The sequence below is a fragment of the Balaenoptera ricei genome, chromosome 4, assembly GCF_028023285.1.
Source record: "Balaenoptera ricei isolate mBalRic1 chromosome 4, mBalRic1.hap2, whole genome shotgun sequence".
In the NCBI taxonomy this organism is placed as follows: domain Eukaryota; kingdom Metazoa; phylum Chordata; class Mammalia; order Artiodactyla; family Balaenopteridae; genus Balaenoptera; species Balaenoptera ricei.
Genome location: NC_082642.1, coordinates 88,183,475 through 88,208,593, shown reverse-complemented (window position 1 = coordinate 88,208,593; position 25,119 = coordinate 88,183,475). Strand labels below are relative to the sequence as shown.

At 35.8% G+C, this 25,119-nt stretch overlaps 1 protein-coding gene across 6 annotated transcripts in view; it reads left to right on the top strand.

Annotated features, from left to right (window-relative positions):
• ACAP2 (ArfGAP with coiled-coil, ankyrin repeat and PH domains 2) overlaps positions 1-25,119 on the top strand; it is a 158,779-nt gene that overhangs the window by 58,604 nt on the left and 75,056 nt on the right. For all 6 annotated transcript variants that reach the window (XM_059920803.1, XM_059920801.1, XM_059920804.1 and 3 more), the window contains 2 exons: positions 3,429-3,548; positions 4,347-4,400. In XM_059920803.1, the coding sequence (XP_059776786.1) occupies positions 3,429-3,548; positions 4,347-4,400 (174 nt within the window). The remainder of the gene's footprint in view (positions 1-3,428; positions 3,549-4,346; positions 4,401-25,119) is intronic.

Sequence of the window (25,119 nt, the reverse complement as noted above, 5' to 3'; positions counted from 1 at the left end):
ATGACTTTACATGTGTGTCATGTGCCTTATGTGCAAATATATCTGTATGATACATTTATAAAAGTGAAATTACTACATTAGAGGGCATGTATGTTTAAAATTTTTATAGCTCTTGCTAAGTTGCCTTTCATAGAAATTGTACCAGTTTACATTCCCACCAACAGTGTGCGAGAGTGCCTATTTCCCCATACCTACCTTCTCTAAAACAGCATGTTATCACATTTTTTGACCTTTGTTCTTCTATAAAAAAATAGTAATTTACCTTTCTTTTATTATGAGTGAGGTTGAATTTCTTTTCATGGACATACGTATATTTGAATTTTCTTTTCTGGGAATTACCTGTACATGTCTGTCTGCCATTTTTTTTCTAGTGGCTGGTTGGATTTTCAAAAATGAGTTGTATACCCTTTCTTGTAGTAGGGAAGTTAGTCCCTTGTGATTTGTTGCTAATATTTTCCAAAATTGTCATTTGTCTTTTGACTAAGTTTTTTTTTTTTCCTTATCTAAATGTTTTCTTGTTATGTATTTGAATTGATTAGTTTCTTCTATGACTTTTGAGTTTTGCATCCTTCTCAGAAAGACTTTTCCTACTTTGAGATTATAAAAAATACCACCTCCTGTTTTCTCTTGGTTTTCTGATTTAATGTTTTATGTTTAAATATTTATTCCATCTGAAATTAATTTGGGGGTTTGGAATACAACTTAGTTTCTTTCTTTTTTTAGATGGCTTTAGATGGCTATCCGGTATCCTTGTGTCATTTATTGGAAAATTTTTTACCCCCCTGGCTGGAGTGTTACTTAATCAAGTACTGCATTTTGTATCTGCTTCTTCACTCTGTATTCTCTTCCATTAACCAATTTGTCTATTCACATCTATTACCAGACTTTTAATTACTGCACCTATATATTTTAATATGGGGCTAATGTCCCCACCTCATTACTCTTTTTCAATTTTTTTGATGCTCTTCTTGCATGTTGGTTACTCCATATGAATTTTAGAATTAGTTTTTTTGGTTGTTAAGATATCTTTTTTTTTGAAATAGCAAACTATTTGAAGGACTAGTGTCTGCCAGCATTTCTCATAGTGGGTTTTGTGGAACATTGGTCCTATGAGGATGCTTCCTCTAAAGAGAATTCAATGTCAGATAATTTTGAGAAATGCTACCTATTATATACTTCCTCTCTAGGACTCATAATACACATTAATATATCAAAAGCTCTTACAAATTTAGTAATAAAGAAATCTGTTTAACTTGACGAAATGAGTTTCCCAGACTTATTTGATCACAGAGTCCTTATTTTGGTATAGAATGTTCCCCTGGGATATTCTATAGAATATATATTGGCAAAGAATTGACCTCTCATTGTGTCTTCTTCATCTACAGTTCATAACTCACTGTAATCTGGCTACAGCCCCCCAGTTTCTCTTAAAACAATTCTTGCTAGGGATGCTGGTGACTGTCACCAAACTCAACAAACTTTTTTTAAGTGTTTTTAAAACTTGACCTTTATGGATTTTCAACCTATTCATCATCCATCTTTTGATACTTTGTTCTTTCTTGACTTTGATGAAATTAATCTGTTGCTTTTCCTCCTACCTTTCCCTTTTCCTCTTTTAGTCTCCTTTGTGGGGTCCTCACTGTACACACTGTGACCCCTGCTTTTTTTCTAGGCTGTAGCGTTGTAGCACTGATACTTTATTTGCTACTGACTCCTGTGTGTGTATCTATAGTACACTTCTCTTTTTTGAGCTTTAAGTATCTATTTTCACTTGGTTTTGATAGACTTTCCACTTGGCTTATTTCACAGACCCATCTAGCTCAGGCCTACCTCACAGGCCCAACACTGTTAAGACAAGTCTTTGCTGGACAGTATAGTGTCTTTGTGCAAATTAGCATCTTGTAGCAGATATAGCCCTCAGCAAGCAGAGCTCAGGCTGGATTTCATCCTCTATTTTTCCCTTTGGTAGGACACCATCTGCATAATTGTACTTAGGTGCTCAACTAATTTCTAAATTTGTCTCCTCTCTTCTCTCCCTGCTTATTACTGCCTTAATTCAGGCTCTCGTAGTTTTTGGTCTAGTCTCCTTATCTTTATTCTTTCTACTTCCTTATCTTACTTTTTCTTCTTTTAGCTCATCATTCTAAAATGGAACTCTGGTTAACTCACCCGTTCGATATCTTTATTGTTTTCCATTTCCTTTCATATAAAATGTGAACACCTTAACTTTGCACACAGGGCTTTTCCTGATCTGGCCCTTGTATACATTTTCACACTGTGCTAAGCTACTTAGTGCCCCTGGTTTGCCCTGCCATCTAAGCTTCAGGGCCTTAGAACATGCTTTTCCTAGAGAAGTGTCTTCTTATTACCCTTATCTGATTGGCTAATTCCTGTTGGTGTTCAGGGCTTTTCTCAAGTATTACCTTTTCCCGGAACCCTTCCTTGATCCCCATAGCCCTCATTACACGTTCCTCCTTTGTTCCCTCTTGCATGGTTTTGATGAGCATAGCAGTTGTACTTGTGCTAAATAGAATTTATCTGCTTTTTGAATGGTTAGAATTAGAACAGAGATTATGTTTTTCACTTCTGTTCCTCCCGGTCCCAGGGTAACAGTTTTAAATTACACTCCTGAGATCCTTGAGCTGTCTTCTAAAGTTTTCCCGAGCTCTATCCTCTTCTTGGTGGCCCCTCTTCCCACCCTCTCATTACCCTTCCTTCATCTAGAGCAGCTCCACTTTTATCTTTTTTTATATTTGATTTTCACCCAAGATTTTGTTTGCTTAAAGAAAATGTTCTGTATCTGAGTGAACTAAAGAAAGAAACAAGGAAGGGATAGAAAAAAAAAGAGAGAAAAGGAATGAAAGGGAAAAAGAAAAAGATGAAAAAAAGAAAGAAGAAAGGAGGGGACAGGAGAAGAGAGGGAGAAGCTCTGTTCTAAGATTTAGCACAATGCCTAGATGGGAGGCATTAGAGAAATATGGTTGATTAAGCAATTCTGCTTTGAGGGTCTGATATTAAAATGACCAGCATGACTAACCCACCATACCAGTTTACTTCCCTTCCCTCCGCCATACCACAGTTGTGTTTTTAAAATCTTCTGTCATACTGCTTGCTCTGCCTAAACTTTCCTTTTCTTCCTTCCAAGGGGTGCTTAATACATTTTTGTGGAGTTAATTTATGGGATTGAATTTAACTTGATAAAATGGTTGTTGTTGTTTGAAAGGTCAACTTTTTTTGATACAGTTCTCTTATGAATTTACTTTTTAAGCCAAAGGAAAAAAAGAACAATTTTCATTTAGTCTATTTTGGGTTTATTGATGAACTATAATTTGTCTTAACTAGGCTTACTCATGTGGTTAATGCTAACACTTGTTTGATTAAGTAATTTGTAAAATTATTTTCAATGATATGATGTTTTTCTTTTCCAGCTTGTGAAGCTATGTATTGCAATGATTGATACTGGAAAAGCCTTTTGTGTTGCAAATAAACAGTTCATGAATGGGATTCGAGACCTGGCACAGTATTCTAGCAATGATGCTGTAGTTGAGGTTAGTATTATTAAATTTAGTTAAAATGGTAAATGAAACAAGATGTTAGAGAATTATGCATCCATTTACCTTATTAATAGTAGTAGTGGTCCTTAAAATTAGAAGTGGAAAAGCTATCACCTGTTGGTGCTATCTGATATAATCCTGTTTTCTAGGACAGTTAGAAGGTGATGGTTGATTTGCATTGTGGATATAAGTTTACTATACTTGCTGCTAGGTGAACTGAAGCATCTACAAGGGGACCTGAGCAGTGAGAGTAGGATCATGCTTATTAGTAGCTGTTTATCGGGGCAAGCAGAGAGCATTAACCCAAGACTAGTATCTAACTATACATTTTGGGGGCTGCATAGGAAAGTTCTGGTAGCTAGCTATGCTGTGTTAGCTTAGACCCCTTGCTATACTATGTGGTATTATGACATTTCTTTTATGAAGAATAATAACTGGTGCAGAAATGGTTGTAATTTGATGATTATGTGATCCATAGATGCCTAAATGGACATAGTCTTGATATACTCAATTTTACCTTAGGTTTACATGGGCCATTTTGATTTGCTAGTATAATAGTATTGGTAGGGCAGGCTAATTCTTTGACTGTTCTAGGGTTTTATGTTACTACATGTAGACTTGACCTCTCTGCAGAGCATGCCTGAGAGGTAGTGAGATTGTCCTAGTGAGAAATAAATGTTACTGTTTACAGTGTAACTTGATCTTTCTGTCAGAAATGCTGAAGTAACATTTTTATGGCCTATATTAGTAGCTCTTAAATGACTTGGTTTTCTTTTGATTTCTTTCTCATAGACAAGTTTGACCAAATTTTCTGACAGTCTTCAAGAAATGATAAATTTTCACACAGTAAGTGTTTATTAAATAGGTGTTATTATGACCATGTTCATGTTTTAGTACTTTGGTGGCAGTATTTTATAAAATTACTTAAGTTGGAAAATGAATGACTTTGATTTGTCAACAACTTTTTAGTTGGGTGGATCTAAAATGTGTGTGTGTGTGAGAGAGAGAGACAGAGAGGGAGAAAGTATAGATGTGTATTATTTACCATTCTATAATAGTGAACTTTAATTTCAATGAAGTACGCACCCATAAAAGTTAATTTTTTTCCTTTAAGTTGTGCCTTTATAAGTTTTTAAGCAATTTCAAGAAGAAAGACGTACAAGTCATCATTCTAAAATTAGCTATTTCTTTTAAGATACAAATATATCCCCTTTGTCTAATCAATTGCTAATATTAAAGACTTGTATTTTTTGAGCTATTTATGTTTGTGTTTAAGATTTGAGGACAGATCTTCAAGAATGAGGGGTATATATTACTTTTGGAATGTCGTGAAATTCCTTTATAAGTTTTGTAAACGTTTACTGAAAATATGTGAGATCTTTTAGTTGCGGCGTGTGGAATCTTTAGTTGCGGCATGTGGGATCTAGTTCCCTGACCAGGGATTGAACCCAGGCCCCCTGCACTGGGAGTGTGGAGTCTTAGCCACTGGACCACCAGGGAAGTCCCTCATTGTGGTTTTGATTTGCATTTCCCTAATGACCAATCTGGTTGAGCATATTTTCATCTGCTTATTGGCCATTTGTGTATTTTCTTCTGCTATTGTTACCACTGTTGTCCACTTAAGTCCTTTGCCCATTTAAAGTTTTTCTAAATTGAATTCTTTATATATTCTGGATATTACACCCTTGTCAGATATATGATATATAAATAATTTTTCCCATTCTATAAGTAGTCTTTTTACTTTCTTGATAATGTCATTTGATGCATAAAAGTTTTAATTTTTTTTATTGAAGTATAGTTAATTTACAATGCTGTGTTTCAAGTGTACAGCAAAGTGATTCAGTTATACATATATATATTCTTTTTCAGATTCCTTTCCATTGTAGGTTATTACAAGATACTGAGTATAGTTTTCTGCACTATACAGTAGGTCCTTATTGTTTACCTATTTTATATATAGTAGAGTGTATTATGTTAATCCCAAACTGCTATCCTCCCCTCCCCACCCCCACTATCCCCTTTGGTAACCAGAAGTTTGTTTTCTGTGTCTGTGAGTCTATTTCTGTTTTGTTAGTAAGTTCATTTGTATCATTTTTTTAGATTCCACATAGAAGTGATATCCTATGATATTTGTCTTTCTCTGTTTTACTTCACTTGATAATCTCTAGGTCCATCCATGTTGCTGCAAATGGCATTATTTCATTCTTTTTAGTGGCTGAGTAGTATTCTGTTGTGTGTGTGTGTGTATGTATATATCTATATCTATATCTATATCTATATACACATACACACACACCGCCCCCCCCCACATCTTCTTTATTCATTTCTCTGTTAATGGATATTTAGGTTGCTTCCATGTCTTGGCTATTGTAAATAGCGCTGCTATGAACATTGGGGTGCATGTATCTTTTCAAATCAGAGTTTTCTCCAGAAATATGCCCAGAAGGGGGATTGCTGGATCATATGGCAACTCTATTTTTAGTTTTTTAAGGAAACTCCATACTGTTCTCGATAATGACTGCACCAATTTACATTCCCACCAACAGTGTAGGAGGGTTTCTTTTCTCCACACCCTCTCCAGCATTTACTATTTGTAGACTTTTTGATGATGCCCATTCTGACCACAGTGAGGTGATACCTCATTTGTAGTTTTGATTTGTATTTCACAGTAATTAGCAATCTTTTCATGTGCCTCTTGACCATCTGTATGTCTTCTTTGGAGAAATGTCTATTTAGGTCTTCTGCCCGTTTTTTTTTACTGGGTTGTTTGTTTTTTTGATATTGAGCTGTGTGAGCTGTTTGTATATTTTGGAAATTAATCCCTTGTCGGTCACAACATTTGCGAATATTTTCTCTCATTCAGTAGGTTGTCTTTTCATTTTGCCTCCTTGGGTAGGTTTATTCCTAGGTATTTTATTCTTTTTTGATGTGATGGTAAATGGGATTGTTTTCTTAATTTCTCTTTCTGATATTTGGTTGTTAGTGTATAGAAATGCAACAGATTTCTGTATGTTAATTTTGTATCCTACAACTTTACTGAATTCATTGATGAGCTCTATTACTTTTCTGGTAACATCTTTAGGATTTTCTATATAGAGCATCATGTCATCTGCAAACAGTGACAGTTTTATTTCTTCTTTTCCAACTTGGATTCCTTTTATTTCTTTTTCTTCTCTAATTGCTGTGGCTATGACTTCCAAAACTATGTTGAATAAAAGTGGCGAGAGTGGGCATCCTTGTCTTGTTTGTGATCTTAGAGGAAGTGCTTTCAGCTTTTCATCGAGTATGATGTTAGCTGTAGTTTTGTAATATATGACCTTTATTATGTTGAGGTAGGTTCCCTCTGTGCCCACTTTCTGAAGAGTTTTTATCATAAATGGATGCTGAATTTTATCAAAAGCTTTTTCTGCATCTATTGAGATGATCATTTGGTTTTTATTCCTCAATTTGTTAATGTGGTGTATCACACTGATTGATTTGCAGATATTGAAAAGTCCTTGTGTCCCTGGAATAAATCCCACTTGATCATGGTGTATGATCCTTTTAATGTATTGTTGGATTCAGTTTGCTGATATTTTGTTGAGGATTTTTACATTGTGTTCATCAGTGATATTGGCCTATACTTTTCTTTTTTGATACCTTTGTCTGGTTTTGGTATCAGGGTGATGGTGGCCTCATAGAATGAGTTTGGGAGTGTTCCTTCCTCTGCAATATTTTGGAATAGTTTCAGAAGGATAGGTGTTAACTCTTCTTTAAATGTTTGGTAGAATTTACCTGTGAAACCATTTTGTTCTGGACTTTTACTTGTTGGGAGTTTTTAAATTACTGATTCAATTTAAGTACTGGTAGTTGGTCTGTTCATATATTCCATTTCCTTCTGGTTCAGTCTTGGGAGAGTGTACCTTTCTAAGAATTTGTCCATTTCTTCTAGGTTGTCCATTTTATTGGTATATAATTGCTCGTAGTATTCTCCCTATGATCCTTTGTATTTCTGTGGCGTTGGTTGTAACTTCTCCTTTTTCATTTCTGATTTTATTGATTTGGGCCCTCTCCCTTTTTTTCTTGATGAGTCTGGCTAAAGGTTTATCAATTTTGTTTATCTTTTCAAAGAACCAGCTTTTAGTTTCATTGATCTTTCTATTGTTTTTTTAGTCTCTATTTCATTTATTTCTGCTGTGATCTTTGTGATTTCTTTTCTTTTACTAAGTTTGGATTTTGTTTGTTCTTCTTTCTCTAGTTGCTTTATACATAAGATTAGGTTGTTTGTTTGAGATTTTTCTTGTTTCCTGAAGTAGGATTGTATTGCTATAAACTTCCCTCTTAGAACTGCTTTTGCTGCATCCCATAGGTTTTGGATAGTCGTTTTTTTTTTGTTTTCATTAGTCTCCAGGCATTTTAAAATTTCCTCTTTGATTTCTTCAGTGATCCATTGGTTGTTTAGTAGCATATTGTTTAGCCTCCATGTGTTTGGTTTTTTTGCAGTTTTTCTTCTTGTAGTGATTTCTACCCTCATAACCTTGTGGTCAGAAAAGATATTTGATATGATTTCAATTTTCTTAAATTTACTGAGGCTTGCTACGTGGCCCAGCATGTGATCTGTTTTGGAGAATGTTCCATGTGCACTTGAAAAGAATGTGTTCTGCAGCTTTTGGATGGAATGCTCTATAAATATCAATTAAGTCTGTCTGGTCTATATGTCATTTAAGTCCTGTATTTCTACATTGATTTTCTGTCTAGATAATCTTTCCATTGATGTAAGTGGGGTGTTAAAGTCCCCCACTATTATTGTGTTAATGTCAGTTTCTCCTTTTGTGTCTGTTAACATTTGCCTTATATATTGAGGTGCTCCTATGTTGGGTGCATATATATTTACAATTATATCTTCTTCTTGGATTGATCCTTTGATCATTATGTAGTGTCCTTCTCTGTCTCTTGTAACAGTCTTTATTTTAAAGTCTATTTTGTCTGATATAAGTATTGCTACTCCAGCTTTCTTTTGATTTCCATTTACATGGAATACCTTTTTCCGTCCCCTTACTTTCAGTCTGTATGTGTCTCCAGATCTGAAGTGAGTCTCTTGTAGGCAGCAAATATACATGGGTCTTATTTTTGTATCCATTCAGCCAGTCTCTGTCTTTTGGTAGGAGCATTTAGTCCATTTACATTTAAGGTGATGATGACCAATATGTTTGTTTCTATTGCCGTTTTCTTAATTGTTTTGGATTTGTTTTTATAGGTCTTTTTTCCCCTTTCTTCTTTTGTCTTATGATTTGATGACTCTCTTCAGTGTTATGTTTGTATTCCTTTTTCTTCTTTGTGTGTATATCTACTATAGATTTTTGTTTTGCAGTTACCATGAGGTTTTTGTATAGGAGTCTATATTTATACATGCTTGTTTTAAGTTGCTGATCTCTTAATTTCAAACACATTTTAAATAACCTGCATTTGTACCCTCCTCCCCTCATGATCACTGTTTTTGATATTATATTTTGCATCAAATTGTTTTGTGTATCCCTTAACTGCTTATTGTGTATACAAATGATTTTACTACTTTTGTCTTTTAACCTTACTACTAGCTTTGTTCTTGGATGATTTCCTACCTTTATTGTATGTTTGCCTTTACCAATGAACTTTTCCATTTTGTGATTTTCTTGTTTCTAGTTGTGGCCTTTTCTGCCTAGAGAAGTTCCTTTAGCATTTGTTGTAAAGCTGGTTTGGTGGTGCTGAATTCTTTTAGCTTTTGCTTGTCTGTAAAGCTTTTGACCTTTCCATCAAATCTGAGCGAGAGCCTTGCTGGGTAGATTATTCTTGGTTGTAGGTTTTTCTCTTTCATCACTTTAAGTGTATCTTGCCACTCCCTTCTGGCCTGTAGAGCTTTTGCTGAAAAATTAGCTGATAACTTTATGGGAGTTCCCTTGTATGTTATTTGTTGCTTTTCCCTTGTTGCTTTTAATATTCTCTCTTATCTTTTATTTTTGTCATTTTGATTACAGTGTGTTGTGGTGTATTCCTCTATGGGTTAATCCTGTATGGGACTCTCTGCACTTCCTGGTCTTGGGTGACTATTTCCTTCTCCAGATTAGGGAAGTTTTCAGCTGTTGTCTCTTCAAATATGTTTCCAGACCCTTCCTCTCTTCTCCTTTTGGGACCCTTATCATGGGAATATTAGCACGCTTGATGTTGTCCCAGAGGTCTGCTAAACTGTCCTTATTTCTTTTCATTCTTTTTTCTTTTTTCTGTTCAGGGACAATGATTTCCACTATTCTATCTTCCAGCTCAGTGATCTATCCTTCTGCCTCAGTTAGTCTACTATTCATTCCTTCTAGTGTATTTTTTATTTCAGTTATTGTATTCTTTATTCTGTTTGGCTGTTCTTTATATATTCTAATTCTTTGTTAAAAACTTCTAATTTCTCACTCTGTGCATCCCTTCTCCTGAGTTCTTTGATCATCTTTATCATTGTTATTCTGAACAAGATCTTTCTTGGTTAGATTGCCTGTCTTCACTTCACTTTGTTCTTCTGGAGTTTTATCTTGTTCCTTTGTCTGAAACATATTCCTCTGTCACCTAATTTTGTCTAAATTGCTATTTGTATTTTTATGTATGTAGTAGGTTTGTTAAGTTTCTCGACCTTGGAAGAGTGGCCCTCTGTAGGAGACGTCTTATGTGTCTCAGCAGTGCACTCCCCTCTTGTCACAAGGGCTAGGAGCCAGCTGGTCCCAGGGTAGTGTCTGGCCTGTGTTTGTGGACTTGGTCCACATGCTGCTGGACTGTAATATTCTTGCTTCTGGTGTCTGCCCCCTGGTGGGTAAGACTGGTCTAGAGGCTTGTGCAGGCTTCCTGACAGGAGAGGCGGGTGCCTGCCCCCTGGTGGGTGGGGCTGGGTATTCATCTTCTGGTGGGCAGGGCCATTCTAGGGGTGTGTCTAGAGGCTGCTGTGGGCTCAGGAAGTCTTTAGATAGCCTGTCTGCTGATGAATGGGGCTGTGCCCTTGCTCAGTTTTTTGTTTGGCCAGAGGTGTCGCAACACTGGAGCCTACAGGCTTTTAGGTGGGGCCAGGTCTTTGTGCCAAAATGTCAGCCTCCAGGAGAGTTCACGCAGATGAATATTACCTGATACATTTGCCAGCAGTGTTTGTGTCCCCAGGGTGGGCCACAGTCACCCAGGAACCTCCCCAGGAGACCCTCCAAGACCAGCATTAGGTCTGTCCCAGGCTCCTGTCAAATTACTGCTTTTGCCCTTGGCCTGGTGTACCTGCAATTTTGTGTGTGCTCTTTAAGAGTGAGGTCTCTATTTTCCCCAGTCCTGTGGAGCTTCTGCAGTCAAGCCCCACTGACCTTCAAGGCCAAATGCTCTGGGGGCTCTTCTTCCTGGTGCCGGACCTCTAGGCTGGGGGCCTGATGTGGGGCTCAGCATTCTCACTCTTGTGTGAGAACATCTGTAATTTAATTCTCTAGTTTGTGGGTCGCCTACCCAGGGGGTATGGGATTTGATTATATCGCAGGTGCCCCCCTCCTACCAGTCTTGTGGTTCTGTCTGTATGTCTTTAGTTGTAGAGAATCTTTTTTGGTAGCTTTCAGTCTTTTTCAACGATGGTTGTTCTGCAGATTGTTGTGATTTTGGTGTGTTCGTGAGAGGAGGTGATCTTAGGGTTAGGGTTCTTCTACTCTACCATCTTGGCCACTCTCTAAAAGTTTTAATTTTGGAACTTCCCTGGTGGCACAGTGGTTAAGAATCCGCCTGCCAGTGCAGGGGACACAGGTTTGATCCCTGGTCCAGGAAGGTCCCGCATGCCACAGAGCAACTAAGCCCATGCGTCACAACTACTGAGCCTGTGCTCTAGAGCCTGCAAACCACAACTACTGAGCCGTGTGCCACAACTACTGAAGCCTGTGTGCCTAGAGCCCGTGCTCCGCAACAAGAGAAGCCATCGTAATGAGAAGGCTGTGCACCGCAATGAAGAGTAGCCACCACTCGCTGCAACTAGAGAAAGCCTGCGTGTAGCAATGAAGACCCAACACAGCCAAAAATAAATAAATAAATAAAAATAAATAAAAAAATAAAAGTTTTCATTTTGCTGAAATCCAATTTATCTTTTTTTTTTTTTTTTTTCCTGTTCCTCCTGCTTTTGGGGTCATATCCAAGAATCCATTGCTAAATCCCAGATCATGCAGATTAATCCCTTTGTTTTCTTCTAATATTTTTATGATTTTAGCTCTAATATTTTGCACCAATTTGTTTTTAATGACCTCTTATTAATTTTCTTTTTGCCTTCTATTGAATTTGGTTGCTAGTGTATAATATATTTGATTTCTTTTTAAATCAAGGGACCTTTTGGATTCAAACTTCTTAAAAAGTGTAATATAATAAGAATTAAATTTTTTTTTTAAGTTACTGATTTTAAATTAACATAATAGGTTAAATTTTTTTTGTAATATAGTATCCTTTGTAGTAGTCCTGTTTCTGATATTTTCTTTAAATCAGTAAGTCTTATATTATTGCTTTATATAAGAATATTTTGCTTTTTGTTATAGTTTTATATGTGAAAAGTTATGAGTAAGATAAACTTTTGGTAAATAAATAGTTTAAATGTATGTTGAAATCTGTCCAGTCAAGAAAGCTTAAGTTCAGAGTATTTTATAAATCATTCTCTTATAGTAAATTGAGTCTTTAAAAATGAGGTTTGTTTGAAGCAAGGTATATAAATATAGTTTCCTTCAAGAGGATAGAGATTGATCTTTTTAGTGCTAGTGCTATTAATGTGCAACTGGTTTCCTGAACTGATTCCAATAATGTGTTTTTTTTTTTTCCTTTCAATTGAAAGCAATCAATATTTCTTGATTTTAACATTGTAAAAAGAACAAAGAATTTAGATAGAAACAACTTTGAGTTTAGGCTTCACTGTTATTAGCTGTATAATTTTGGTCAGTTTATTTAATCACTTTCATTTTTCAGTTTACTGTTCTATAAAAGGGGAATAGTAGAATTTGCAATACCAGCGTGTAAGGGTGTTGTGATGAGGAACAAAATATGTGCAGCTAGATCCTGGGGAGTGATACTGCTTCCTTTACTATATTGGTTGGTATCCGTTTGGGAAAATAGAAACCACATATGGTATTTCTTATAGAAAGGTTTTAATATAGTGAATTGGTTACAAAGTGTTGGAAGGGTTGGAGGAATGAAAAAAGCCACAGTGATGCCACCTAGAGATTAGTCAACATAGGAAGGCGCTACTGTCCTTAGGGGCTGCAGGAGCAAGGGTGGAAGTGGTGGTGCTAGAGCCCCTAAGTACTGCACTCTTGAGAACACTGCAATTGTTGCCAAGCCAGGAAGTCAGGGCTTGCCTGCTTGCTGTGGCTGCAAGAGCCTCGGAGCCTGCAGTCCCATTGACACCCTCAGATTGGTCACTGACGCTGCCGAAATTTGGAGTAGCTCAGTTGCTCACTAATGGCTGTGTCAGAACAGAAGCAGAAAAAAAAGTGGCTTCTCCTTATCTCCTGCCTCTTAATCTAACATCAGATCCTATTTGCAAAACCTAACCTCTTGGCTTGCAGGGGGTTTGGGAAATATGCTTTGCAGATTTCTAGCTCCTGGCAGCATAGAGGAGGAGATTATGGAAGGGTGATGTAGTGGTGAAAGCCAGTAAACAACTGGCACACCAACCATAAAGGCTATAATTTTGAAAACAGTTTTAGTAAGCAAATTATTGTGCAGTCTTAGCAATTTTCATCCTTGAAACCTCTTTCTGTGACTTTTCTTTTTCCCCCCCATATTCCATGTCCCACGCATTAAGAAAATATACCCCAGATCCTACAATAAATAGTTGCTCTGTCACCTCCAAGTCTAAACTACTACCACCTTTTGTTTAAGATTATATAACTTGTATCTCTGCTTCTCTACTTGCCCTTCTAAATACAGTGAGTTATGTATACAGCAGCCAGAATGAACTTTTAAAAATATAAATTAATTCACAGTACTCTCCTGTTCTAGCTCCCTGTTACACTCAGAATAAAATCCTAACCAAGTCCTATATGATGAGGCTCCAGCTGATAACTTCCTGATCTCATCTCTCTTCTCTGTCTGGTTGTAGCCTCTTGGGCTCTTTGTTGTTGTTTGAACATGCCAAAGTAATTCTCATGTTAGGGCCTTTGTACTTGCAGTCTGTTCGGTGCGGCATGTTCTTCCTCCACGTTTATGTGTGACTGTTTCCTTACAATATTCCTTTTCTTTCTATAGGTCTCCCTCACTTTAATAGATCACTGCCTCTATGAGAAGCCTTCCTTGACCACCATATGGTTACTGTCTATCAATTTACCCTGCCTTTTGCGTGCACACACACATACCGTGTATGTGTATGTGGTCTCATTCTTAAATATATGTACTTATTTTATTGTCTGTTCTTCTCTAAGTTTTATGACTGTAGGCACTTTGTTGTATTCATCTCTGCTACTACCACCTAGAAGAGTCCTTGGTAGGAAGGAGTTACTCATGGCAGGGTTGAGGACACTGAGATTATGACAACCCTTGTAATGTTTCTTTAGTCATTAAATGAATAAAGATGTGTTAAATCAGTGAAAATTCGGTGAACAGATAGACAATTAAAAGTATTTAATATTCTTTAGAAATGCTTAATATGCTTTAGAATGATAATTTGCAAACTAAGAGGAGATCACTATTTGTCTGCCTGTCTGCCTAGAGATCTAAATGCTATAGGTTGGTGAACTTGTGTGTGTTTACATATATACTTATATATATGTATATAGGAGAGCTCTGATACTACACCAAGATGTCTAGTGCCTTTCTAGTTTTATTCCCATATTCCTTTTTACAGCATCTCAGAAATTTTTCTACTAATAGCTATAGGTATGAAATTGTGAGACCTTAGTTTACTTTCTTTTAATTTTCTTTCCTTTTATAGTTGCTATGCTCTGTGTTTTACCTTGCCTTTTTGTTTCTTGTTAACAAATACTTTTCCCTTAGTTTTTTCAGTAGGAGTGACCTCTTTGTACTTGAATCAGAATCTTTATATTTGTGGCAAAGGTTCTTCCCCCATCATAACGCTGTATACTTCACTTCAACTAGATTAAAGATAGGGATGACACATATCTTGTTTGCTGTTATATCCTTAGTACTTGCATAATTCTTATCTTGGGGAAGTCATTTAATTTTTCTAAGCTTTGCATTCCACCTCTGTAAAATGAAGGAGCTTTTACTAGATGACTTTTAATTATAAAGTATTAATTATTATAAGATTTAAATATGATCTCAGAGTCATTTGTTAAAAATGTGGGAAAGCCTAGTTGTATAAAATGCTTTATTTTAGTAGCATTCTGTTCAGTGAAATTTTAATTACATAGCATTATAGGATAAAGGAGACTTTATAGGATAAGACAAACTGCTTTCTAAAAGGTAATAAACACTGGAATCTGCTTTATATTCTATAGCAAAGCCCATAACACTTAAGTCTTGGTGTATCACTTTGTATCAGGATAAAAGGCTAGATGTTACAGAGATGATATTTATGAATAACTTTGTGGGCTTAAATAAATGTTTGAAATAATATAACCATTTGGGTTTTTAGCCAAGTAAGATTAAACATAGATTGGGTTTAAATTATCCAGTCATTTAAAAAATAAATTATTTGGATTCTTTTGTGATTTATTTTCTCTGTAAAAATGGATAGTACTGTTCCTTATTCCTTATAGAATGAGAATGTCCTAGGGTTGCTCTTTAACTCATATGTTTTTTATAAGGTGCCAACTCATAACTTTTCCAGAGCAGGTCATATATGCTACATTCTACTATGTACTAGAGTTGATTTGACTACTTTGTTTTCCTGGAACTTAGAGCTCTGTTTCTGTAACGTCGCTGATGACTCTTTTGGATTCTAATTTGCTGTTGGTATAAGGAACTTGGAATATTATTTTGATTATTTGCTGAATGAAGTTTTGAAGTTGAATTGCTGCATAAAATTCTATGAAAATGTATGACCCTTTTTGTTTTGTTTTTTTTGTGAGTTTGGTTTTCCATATTACAGCTGTCTACTCATTCGCTCAACAAATGGTTTTAGGTAGTGAGAATATAGTAGTTCAGTGCTTCCCAACTGTTTTCATCTCATGGTGCAGGTAGAAACTGATGGTTGTATTTGTATGAGACACTGGAGAAAACTTCTGGGGGACATAAGGTGTCATGTCCTGTCTGGGTGTTGGTGAAAAATGTTTAGATTTCTTTTTTATGAAATTATGTTAAATAATTAATAAATATTTAATAAATAATTTATTTTTATAGAATTATGTTAAAATAAAACTTAAAGTATTAGGAAAGATATTACATATTGAATGTGTATAACACTTCCATATATTTAAAAAATATTTTAATGAGAAACTTGAGCTGGCTTCCCTGAACATAACTTAAAAAAAAAAAAAAAAGGTCTTATGCATGAAATGGTTTCAAGCAATTCCTGATCAAGATTTAAAAATTGATGATCTTTTCAAATTTTTGGCCATTGTCATTGATGAGAACTTTGTCTGCATAGGTAGACATATTAGTGAAAGGCAGATGAGCATTTATTGCCCTTTCCTCCTGATTGACAGGAACTCCTTTATCACTTGTAATTAGAATTTAAATAATTCCATCTCTTTAAATTATACCTTAAAGGAGCAATCATTCATTAAGTGGGGCTGCTCTTCCTTTTCTTTCATTGACACATGTAATGCTTAAATTTTCTGGGATAAATTGAGTGGATTTTGAATAAAATGATGAAGCTTTTCTGTAGGTATACATAGAAGTTGCTCTACTTACTAAACCCCATTTACCCACTTTTAATAATTCTATTTTTGGATTCAGATTATAGCACTGACTCCCTAGTGACTCATTCTCAACCTCTTGTTTCCAACACTTTGAATCCATAAAGATTGTTGGTACATGTTAATTGTCAAAAATATCAAGGATTGTTTGAAATAAGATCATCAGATTTAGAACACCAGTTAACTAAGCCACCTTTTAAAGTCAATAACTAGCAATAAACAAATCTGCAAGTTGAAAGTTGTTCCTCCTAAACTTTTTGAATTCTACTTTTAAATCATAAACTTAGGCAAAACTCTTCCTTTGGACAGCTAGTACACTGTTGTATGAAACAGCAGAGAGTGCTATTCCTTTTTTAAATTTTTTTTGGCTGCGCTGCACAGCGTGCAGGATCTTAGTTCCCTCAACAGGGATAGAACCCATGTCCCCTGCATTGGAAGCGTGGAGTCTTACCCACTGGACAGCCAGGGAAGTCCCCAGAGCGTGATATACTTGTCTCATTTCTATACAAAAAGCTGAAAAAAAATGAAATGTTTTGAGTATTTTGTTTAGATTCATGTATCATTTTCATAAAATTTAATTTGGAATTTATATCTACATGTAACCTTTTACATATAAGAGATCCTTTGTGAAATAATGTACTACTAGATCTTCACAGCTTTCTAAATGAATTCTTAAGGTAAATTTACATCTTGCTCTCTTTGTGGCTGCTCTATCAGTATGCAAAGTTACGATGTTTCCAAATTTATCCTCTTTGTTTGTTTTAAAGTTTTCTTTTGGCATTTGAGTATTTCATCCCTAGGAATTTGTTTCGGTGCTTAGGAAAACAGTGTTCTTCCAAGATAATCTTCTATTCAGAAATTTTAACTATTGCTGTTAATTTGAGTACAGTTATTAACATGTAGAATCATCAGGCAACAATGAAAACTTTTTGATACAGTTGTCTTCTGGGTTAGTAATTATTGCTGTGTTTATTTGGCATGCCATCAAACGCATCTGTTAATTCTGTTATTTGAATGGGGCACATTTTCTATTTCCTTTGCTTCTTTGGAAATTACAAAGTTCTGAAATTTTCCTTGTAGGCTGGTATATTATACAATTTTGCAATTGTATGAGGCATTCTGGCTCTAGCTGTTAATTGAGTAGTAACCTTTTAAGCAGCTTCTTAATCTGATATAGTTATAACTAATGTGATAAAAGAACTTTGTTTCTTATTTTGTGTTTGCAGAAGTTTAAAGTACAAATCTTTTTCTGTATTAAATGGATATTTTGTGTTGAAGTCCTGTATGATGTGCTTCTGCAACTGTTTTATTTAATAACTCTTTCATGTAAAAATACATTTTGGTTAAAGAAGAGAATTTTGGAAATGTTGTGTTTGCCTTATGAATGTAATGGCTTTCCAGCACTGTTTGATGAAAAAGTTGTCCATTATGGTGGAAAACAACAACCAGTAAAAATCAGATCTATTTAAATATGAGATCAAATAAGATATGTTTTAAGGTTCAAAAGCTGATTATGTGTATAATTTTCTGCATTCTTAAAATGTTTTAAAATAAATTATATTGCAAGATTATAAAATTAGGCATTTAGTAAAGATAGGAAATATTAATTCATTTTAGTTTATTCAACAAATGTTACGCTCATTTATGATCAAAAAATCAAATTTTCAAAATGTTTTTGAATCTGCAAAGGTCTGCAATCCCATTTAAAATGATGTAATTATGTGCATTTAATTCCATCTTCAGACATAAATGTTTTTTAATAATTTAAAATAAAACATAATTAAATTTCATCAAGAGTCAGACTTTGGCTAATTAACATTAAAAGCCAATAATAAATAAATACCAAGAAGTAAGAGCCAAAAAATAACAAAATCAATTGCATTCTAATAGGAATACCTTATAACTAATGATGATGATGCTAAGGAAACCATCATACATACCTTGTTAATAGGAAAAATGTGAAAAATAACAATAGGAGCAAGAATTGTGAAAAATGAGCAAAAGAAAGGTGCAATATTTGACAAGGGGTACAAAACAAAGAAGTGATGACAAACAGATTGTGACTAAAATAGCTTTGGATGATTCAAATAGTAATGCCAGGTAACTTTTCCCCTAAAATGGAACTATTTTAGTGTGCCATGACCCAAGCGTTGAGAACCTTTATAGTAGTAAATTGGTTCCCATTCCCAGAGATTTGATTTATGTCATCTGGAGTGCGGCATTAGAACTTTAAAATCTCCCCAGGTGATTCTGACATGCAGTAAAATTTGAGGACCATTACTTTCGATCGGTGGTTCTCAAATTGTGGTCCCCGGACCAGCAGCATCAGCATCACCTAGGGACGTGTTAGAGTAGCAGCTTCTTAGAGCCCATCCAGATTTACTAAATCAGAAACTCTGAGGCTGGAAGCCAGCAATATGTGTTTGAACAAGGCTTGCAGGGGATTCTGTTGTATTCTAAAGTTTGTGAACCACTGTTCTAGAGCAGGGGTTGGCAAACTATGGCTTACAGGCCAAATCTAGCCCATCGCCCCCTCCCCTTTTTTTCATGTAAATTTTTATTGGAACACAGCTATGCTCATTTGCTTCTGTATTGTCTGTGGTTACTTTCGCACGATGGCAGAGATGAGTAGCTGTGACAGAGACAACATGGCCCACAAGCCTAAAATACCGTCTAGCTCTTTACAGAAAAAATGTGCTGACTTCTGCTCTCAAGACTGTTTTTGCCCACTTCCAAGGACTGTATCTGTCATGACATCCACTGAAGGGAGGCCCCTTTTTGCTCTTAGTGAAGGTAATTTAGTGATTTAGATGGCTTGATGAATTCTTCTCAGTGGAGTGCTAGTGGGCTGCAACCCAGACTAGTTAAAATTAGAGTCTCTGGGAGTAAGAACCAGCAATCAGTAATTTTTAAAGCTCCACAGGTCATCCCATTGTGCAGCCCAGTTTGAGAAACAATGCATTGCTTCTTCCCCCAAACAAGCACTTGGAAATCATGGTAAATGCAGATTTTGATTCTGTAAGTCTGGGGTGGTTCTGGAGATTCTTCATTTCTAACAAGCACGCAAGTGATGTGGATAATGCTGGTTCACATCTGGGGAACCTTAAAAATTCTGATTCCTGATACTTGCCAGTTTTTCTAATTATCTCAGCATCAGGGTATTTAAAAGTTCCCCAGGTTATAATACTGTACACTTGAGAACCCCTGGTCAGAGCGATTTGTCTCAATCTTGGAGTAACAGAATCACCTAGTGAACTTATTAAAAAATACAGAGGGATTCTGTCCTCCTTCAATAAGCTTGGATCTTTGTATTAATATTTTCTGTTAGCTTTGCAGGTGATTTTGATTGCCTTAGAGAAAGGGAGAAAGAAGAGGTTAGATAAATGGATAGGTTAGGACAGGCAGGGGATGTAGAAAAACAGGAACACATAATAAATATTCATTTGCATATTGGGACCTGTTTCTGATAAAAGCAAAGAAGAGTCTTCTTGATTATTATAAGCCTGTAATAAACAGGCCTAATGAGATTAAAAGATTCAATGAATCCACAGTGTTAACAGCCATAGCCCTGTGCCTATAGATTCTGGAAAGGACAGGAATGATTATGTCATGCAGAATCGTCAGAAGAGACTGCTGTGGTAGCTCAGTAATATTTAAATGGATCACAAAGACTACAAAATTTTTAGTCTCGGCCAATGGGACCTAAATGGCAAGAACTGAAAATAGTTCAATGCTATCTATGGATGTGTAGCCTATTCTTCTACTAAAGTTCCTAGAGTGTCTGCCATCTGTGTAGTGTATCTCAGCTTTCATCCTTTCCGGAACACAGCTAGATAGTGTTGCTTTAACTGGGTGTAGACATGAATGGGGAATAACCTGAGTGTAAGCCATTGGTTTTAAACAGCCATGACATTTATGCACTCTTAGCTCTTAAAAGGTAAGATCCTTTTATAAGTAGCAGATAGGTCAAATGACATTGTTGATTATTTGTCATACATATGTTGCTAGGAATAATGCCATTCATTTCCAAAAATGGAACTGAACCTTTGCTTTTGTGTTGGTACCCCACCCCCCGACTCACCCCACCCAAGGAATCTGTCACTCTGGCTTTATTATACCATCCCAGGTTTTATGGTATAGACATGGAAGAGAAGACCTGTATGTACTCAATTCTGAGGATGAAACAAATTTTGTTTTTGGTCTAAAGCCCAGATAAAGTTTTTGGGTGGTTGCTGAGCACTTTGGGTAAGATCTTGATCAGAACCCCCAACTAGTCAGGATAGTAGAACTCTACACAAGGAAAATAGGGAAATGAGGTAAAGGGCAAAAATTTAGGGAAGAGTCTTGCAAAATTCCTTTGTCACCTAATTTCCAGAGACATTGACAAGGCAAAGTCTTAAAGCTTAAGAAATACTGCAAATTCTCTCTTAGTGGGGAATAGATTAGTGCCCTATTGAGGCAGCTCTTTGCAACAGTTCACCAGAGGAAAAGAAGAGTTAGCTGTTAGGTAGCTGGATAGCTTGAAACTGGCAAGTGGGAGACTCAGTTTTTACTCAGTTGCCTTTGAATTACAACATACTTTTCATTCTAATGGAGGTGTTAAAATAGGCTAGATTATTGACAATTGCCTGAAATATTTCTCATTCTATCCAAATGTATATAAACTTTAGTTTAGGTAATGCTATATTTTGGAGAACTTAGTAATGTTTTTGTAGTTTTAAAATAACAATAATAGGCAAAAACCATTCTGTTTCTTTCTCTGGAATATATTGATTTTTTTTTTTTTAACTGGGGAATGATTGACATAAACTGTATATTAAAGTGTACAATTTGATAAATGTTGACATATGTATACCTCCATAAAACTGTCACCTCAATTAATTTAATGAACATAACAATTATGCCTCAAAAGTTTTCTTGTGCCGCTTTATAATTCCTCCTCCGATTTGCCACCTCGTCATTCCTAGTCAATCACTGATCTGCTGTCTGTCATTACTGATCAGTTTGCATTTTCCAGACCTATATGTAAATGGATTTTTTTTTTTTTTGGTCTAATTTCTTTCAGCGTAATGATTTTGAGACTCAATCATGGTCTGTGTAGCAATAGTTTATTCCCCCTTTTTTTATTGCTTAATAGTATTGCATTGTGTAGATATATCACAATTTGTTTATCCATTCACCTGTTGATGGATGTGTTAGTTATCTTTCGCTGTATAACTGATTACCCCAAAACATAGTGGCTTAAAACAACAAACATTTATTATCTCAGTTTCTGGGCCCGGAATTTTTAGAGAGACTTAGCTGGGTGGCTTTGGCTCAGAGTCTTTAATGAGATAGCTGATAAGATGTGGCCGGGGTTACTGTAATTTGAAGGCTTCACTGGGGTTGGAGGATCCAATTCCAAGATAGGGCCATGCATATGACTGTTGACTGCAGGCCTCAGTTCCTCACCAAGAGGCCTCTTTGCAGGGTTGCTTGAGTGGTTTTTACTGCGTGGAATCTGGTTACTCCCAAAACACATGATATGAGAGTAAGGGCAAAGAGAAAGATGCAATACTATCCATTACTTAGTCTCAGAAGTTACTGTTTGTCACTTCCTCCATATTACTATTTGTTAGAAGTAAGTCTCTATGACCAGCCCACTCTCAAGAGGAAAAGAATTAGGCTCCACTTTTTTTTTTTTAATTTTTATTTATTTATTTATTTATTTATGGCTGTGTTGGGTCTTCGTTTCTGTGCGAGGGCTTTCTCCAGTTGAGGCAAGCGGGGGCCACTCTTCATCGCGGTGGGCGGGCCTCTCACTATCGCGGCCTCTCTTGTTGCGGAGCACAGGCTCCAGACGCGCAGGCTCAGCAATTGTGGCTCACGGGCCTAGTCGCTCCGCGGCATGTGGGATCTTCCCAGACCAGGGCTCGAACCCGTGTCCCCTGCATTGGCAGGCAGATTCTCAACCACGGCGCCACCAGGGAAGCCCTAGGCTCCACTTTTGAAGGGAAGAATGTCAAACAATTTGTGAGCGTATTTTAAAGCCAATACAATGAACATTTGAGTTGTTTCCCGGTTCTGGCTATTACAAATAAAGCTGCTTATAAAAAATATGTGTAAAAGTCTGTATAGATGTATGCTTTTATTTCTTTTGTGTAAATAGCTAGAGGTAGAATGGGTAGTATGTTTAACTTTCTACAAAACTACTTATATAGTGAAATCTACAAAAAAATTGCTAAGAAAAATTATGGAAAGAAGAATTTCTTTTATTATTTATTAATGCTTATAATGATGTTAATATTCTTTTATACACTAAGTTTCTAAAAGTTTTAAATTTCATGAAAGAAAACCTCCAAAATCTGGAAATTGTTTTCCAAATTTGATTGTATCCTTTTATACAAGCAGTGTATGAGAGTTCTAGTTGTTCCACATGATTGCCAACACTTGGTATGGATACTCTTCTTAATTTTGTTATGGTTTTAATTTGCATTTCCTTAATAACTAATGATCCCAATAATCTTCATGTGTTTATTTGCCACCCATGTATTTTCTTCAGTGAAATGTCAGATCTTTAGCCCATTTTAAAAAGTTGGGCTGTTTATCTTATTATTTAGTTATAAGAGTTCTTTCTATATTCCAGATATGTCTTCTGTCAGGTAAGTGTTTTGCAGATATGTATTTTACCCCAGGCTTTGGCTTATCTTTTTTATTTTTGTAGCAGTATCTTTCTAAGAGCAATAGTTTTTAATTTTGATGAAGTAAATTTATTGATCTTTTTTTCTTTTATAGTTTTCTTTTTGTGTACTATTAAGAAATGTTTGCCTAACCCAAGTTCACTAACACTATTCTAGGTTTAGTTTAGATCTGTAGATCCATCCCAAGTTAATTTTTGTGTATGTTGCATGGTAAGGGTCGAGTTTCATTTTTTGGTCATAAGGCTGTCCAGTTGTTTGTTCCAGCATCATTTGCTCAAAAAATTATCTTTTCCCTATTGGCATCTTTTGTTTAAAAAAAAAAAGTTGACCACATGTACTGGTCATTTCTGGACTCTATTCTGTTTTATTGATCTTTCTTGCCTGTCTTTTTTTTTTTTTTTTTTTAATAAATTTATTTATTTATTTATTTATTTTTGGCTGTGTTGGGTGTTCGTTTCTGTGCGAGGGCTTTCTCCAGTTGCGGCGAGTGGGGGCCACTCTTCATCGCGGTGCGCGGGCCTCTCACTCTCGCGGCCTCTCTTGTTGCGGAGTACAGGCTCCAGACGCGCAGGCTCAGTAGTTGTGGTTCACGGGCCCAATTGCTCCACGGCATGTGGGATCCTCCCAGACCAGGGCTCGAACCCGTGTCCCCTGCATCGGCAGGCAGACTCTCAACCACTGCGCCACCAGGGAAGCCCGCCTGTCTTTAATACTACAAATGCCTTGATTACTGTAGGTTTCATAATAAGTCTTGAAATCAAGTAAGTTAGGTATTTCAGCTTTCTTCCTTCTTTTCGAAATTGGTTTGGCTACTCTAGGTCCCTTACATTTCCATATATATTTTAGAATCAAGTTTTAAACTTCTACAAAATGCCTTACTGGGATTTGGAGTGGGATTGCATCAAATCTATATAGATCAGTTTGGTGAGAATTGACATCTTACTAATATTGAATCTTCTAATCCATGAACACAATATATCTCTCCATTTATTTAGGTTTTCTTTAATTTCTCTTGGCAGTATTTTGTGGTCTTCATTGCACAAGTCTTGCATATCTTTTGTCAAGTTTATCCCTAAGCATTTCCTATTTTTTGGTGCTATTGTAAGTGATATATTTTAAAGTTCAGTTTCTAATTGGTTATTGCTGGTGTATAGAAATACCACTGAATCTTGTATACTGACTTTATTTCTGCAGACTTGCTAAATTCACTTATTAGTTCTAATAGGCTTTTCTGTAGTTTCTCTTTAGTTATATTTGTTCGTTTGTTTTGTTTTTTAGATTCCATATATAAGTGAAATCATATAATATTTGTCTTTCTTTGTCTGACTATTTCACATAGCATAACACCCTCTAGGTCCATGCATGTTGTAGCAAATGGCAAATATTAGAAGTCCTAGCCACAGCAGTCAGACAAGAAAAATAAAAGGAATGCAGATTTGAAAAGGAAGATATAAAACTGTCAATGTTTGCAGATGCCATATGATACTATGTATACAAAATCCTAAAGATGCCACCAAAAAACTACTGGAACTCATCAATGAATTCAGTAAAGTTGCAAGATACATAATTAATATGCAGAAATCTGTTACATTTCTATACACTAACAATGAAATAACAGTCCCATTTACAATCACATCAAAAAGAATAAAATACATGGGAATTAATCTAACTAGGGAAATAAAAGACTTATACTTGGAAAACTATAAGACACTGATCAAAGAAACTAAAGATGATACAAACAGATGGAAAGGTATACTGTGCTCATGGATTGAAAGAAATAATGTTTTAAAAATGACCATACTACCTCAGGCAGTCTGGGGATTCATTGTAATCCTTATCAAAGTCCCAATGACATTTTTCACAGAACTGGAAAAAATAATTCTAAAATATGTATGGAAACACGAAAGACCCGAAGTAGCCAAAACAATCTTAAGAAAGAAGAACAAAGCTGGAGGTATCATTCACCCTCATCTCAAACTATACTACAAAGCTTGCAGTAATCAAAACAGTATGGTACTGGCACAAAAACAGACACATAGATCAAGGGAACGGAATAGAGAGCCCAGAAATGAACTCACA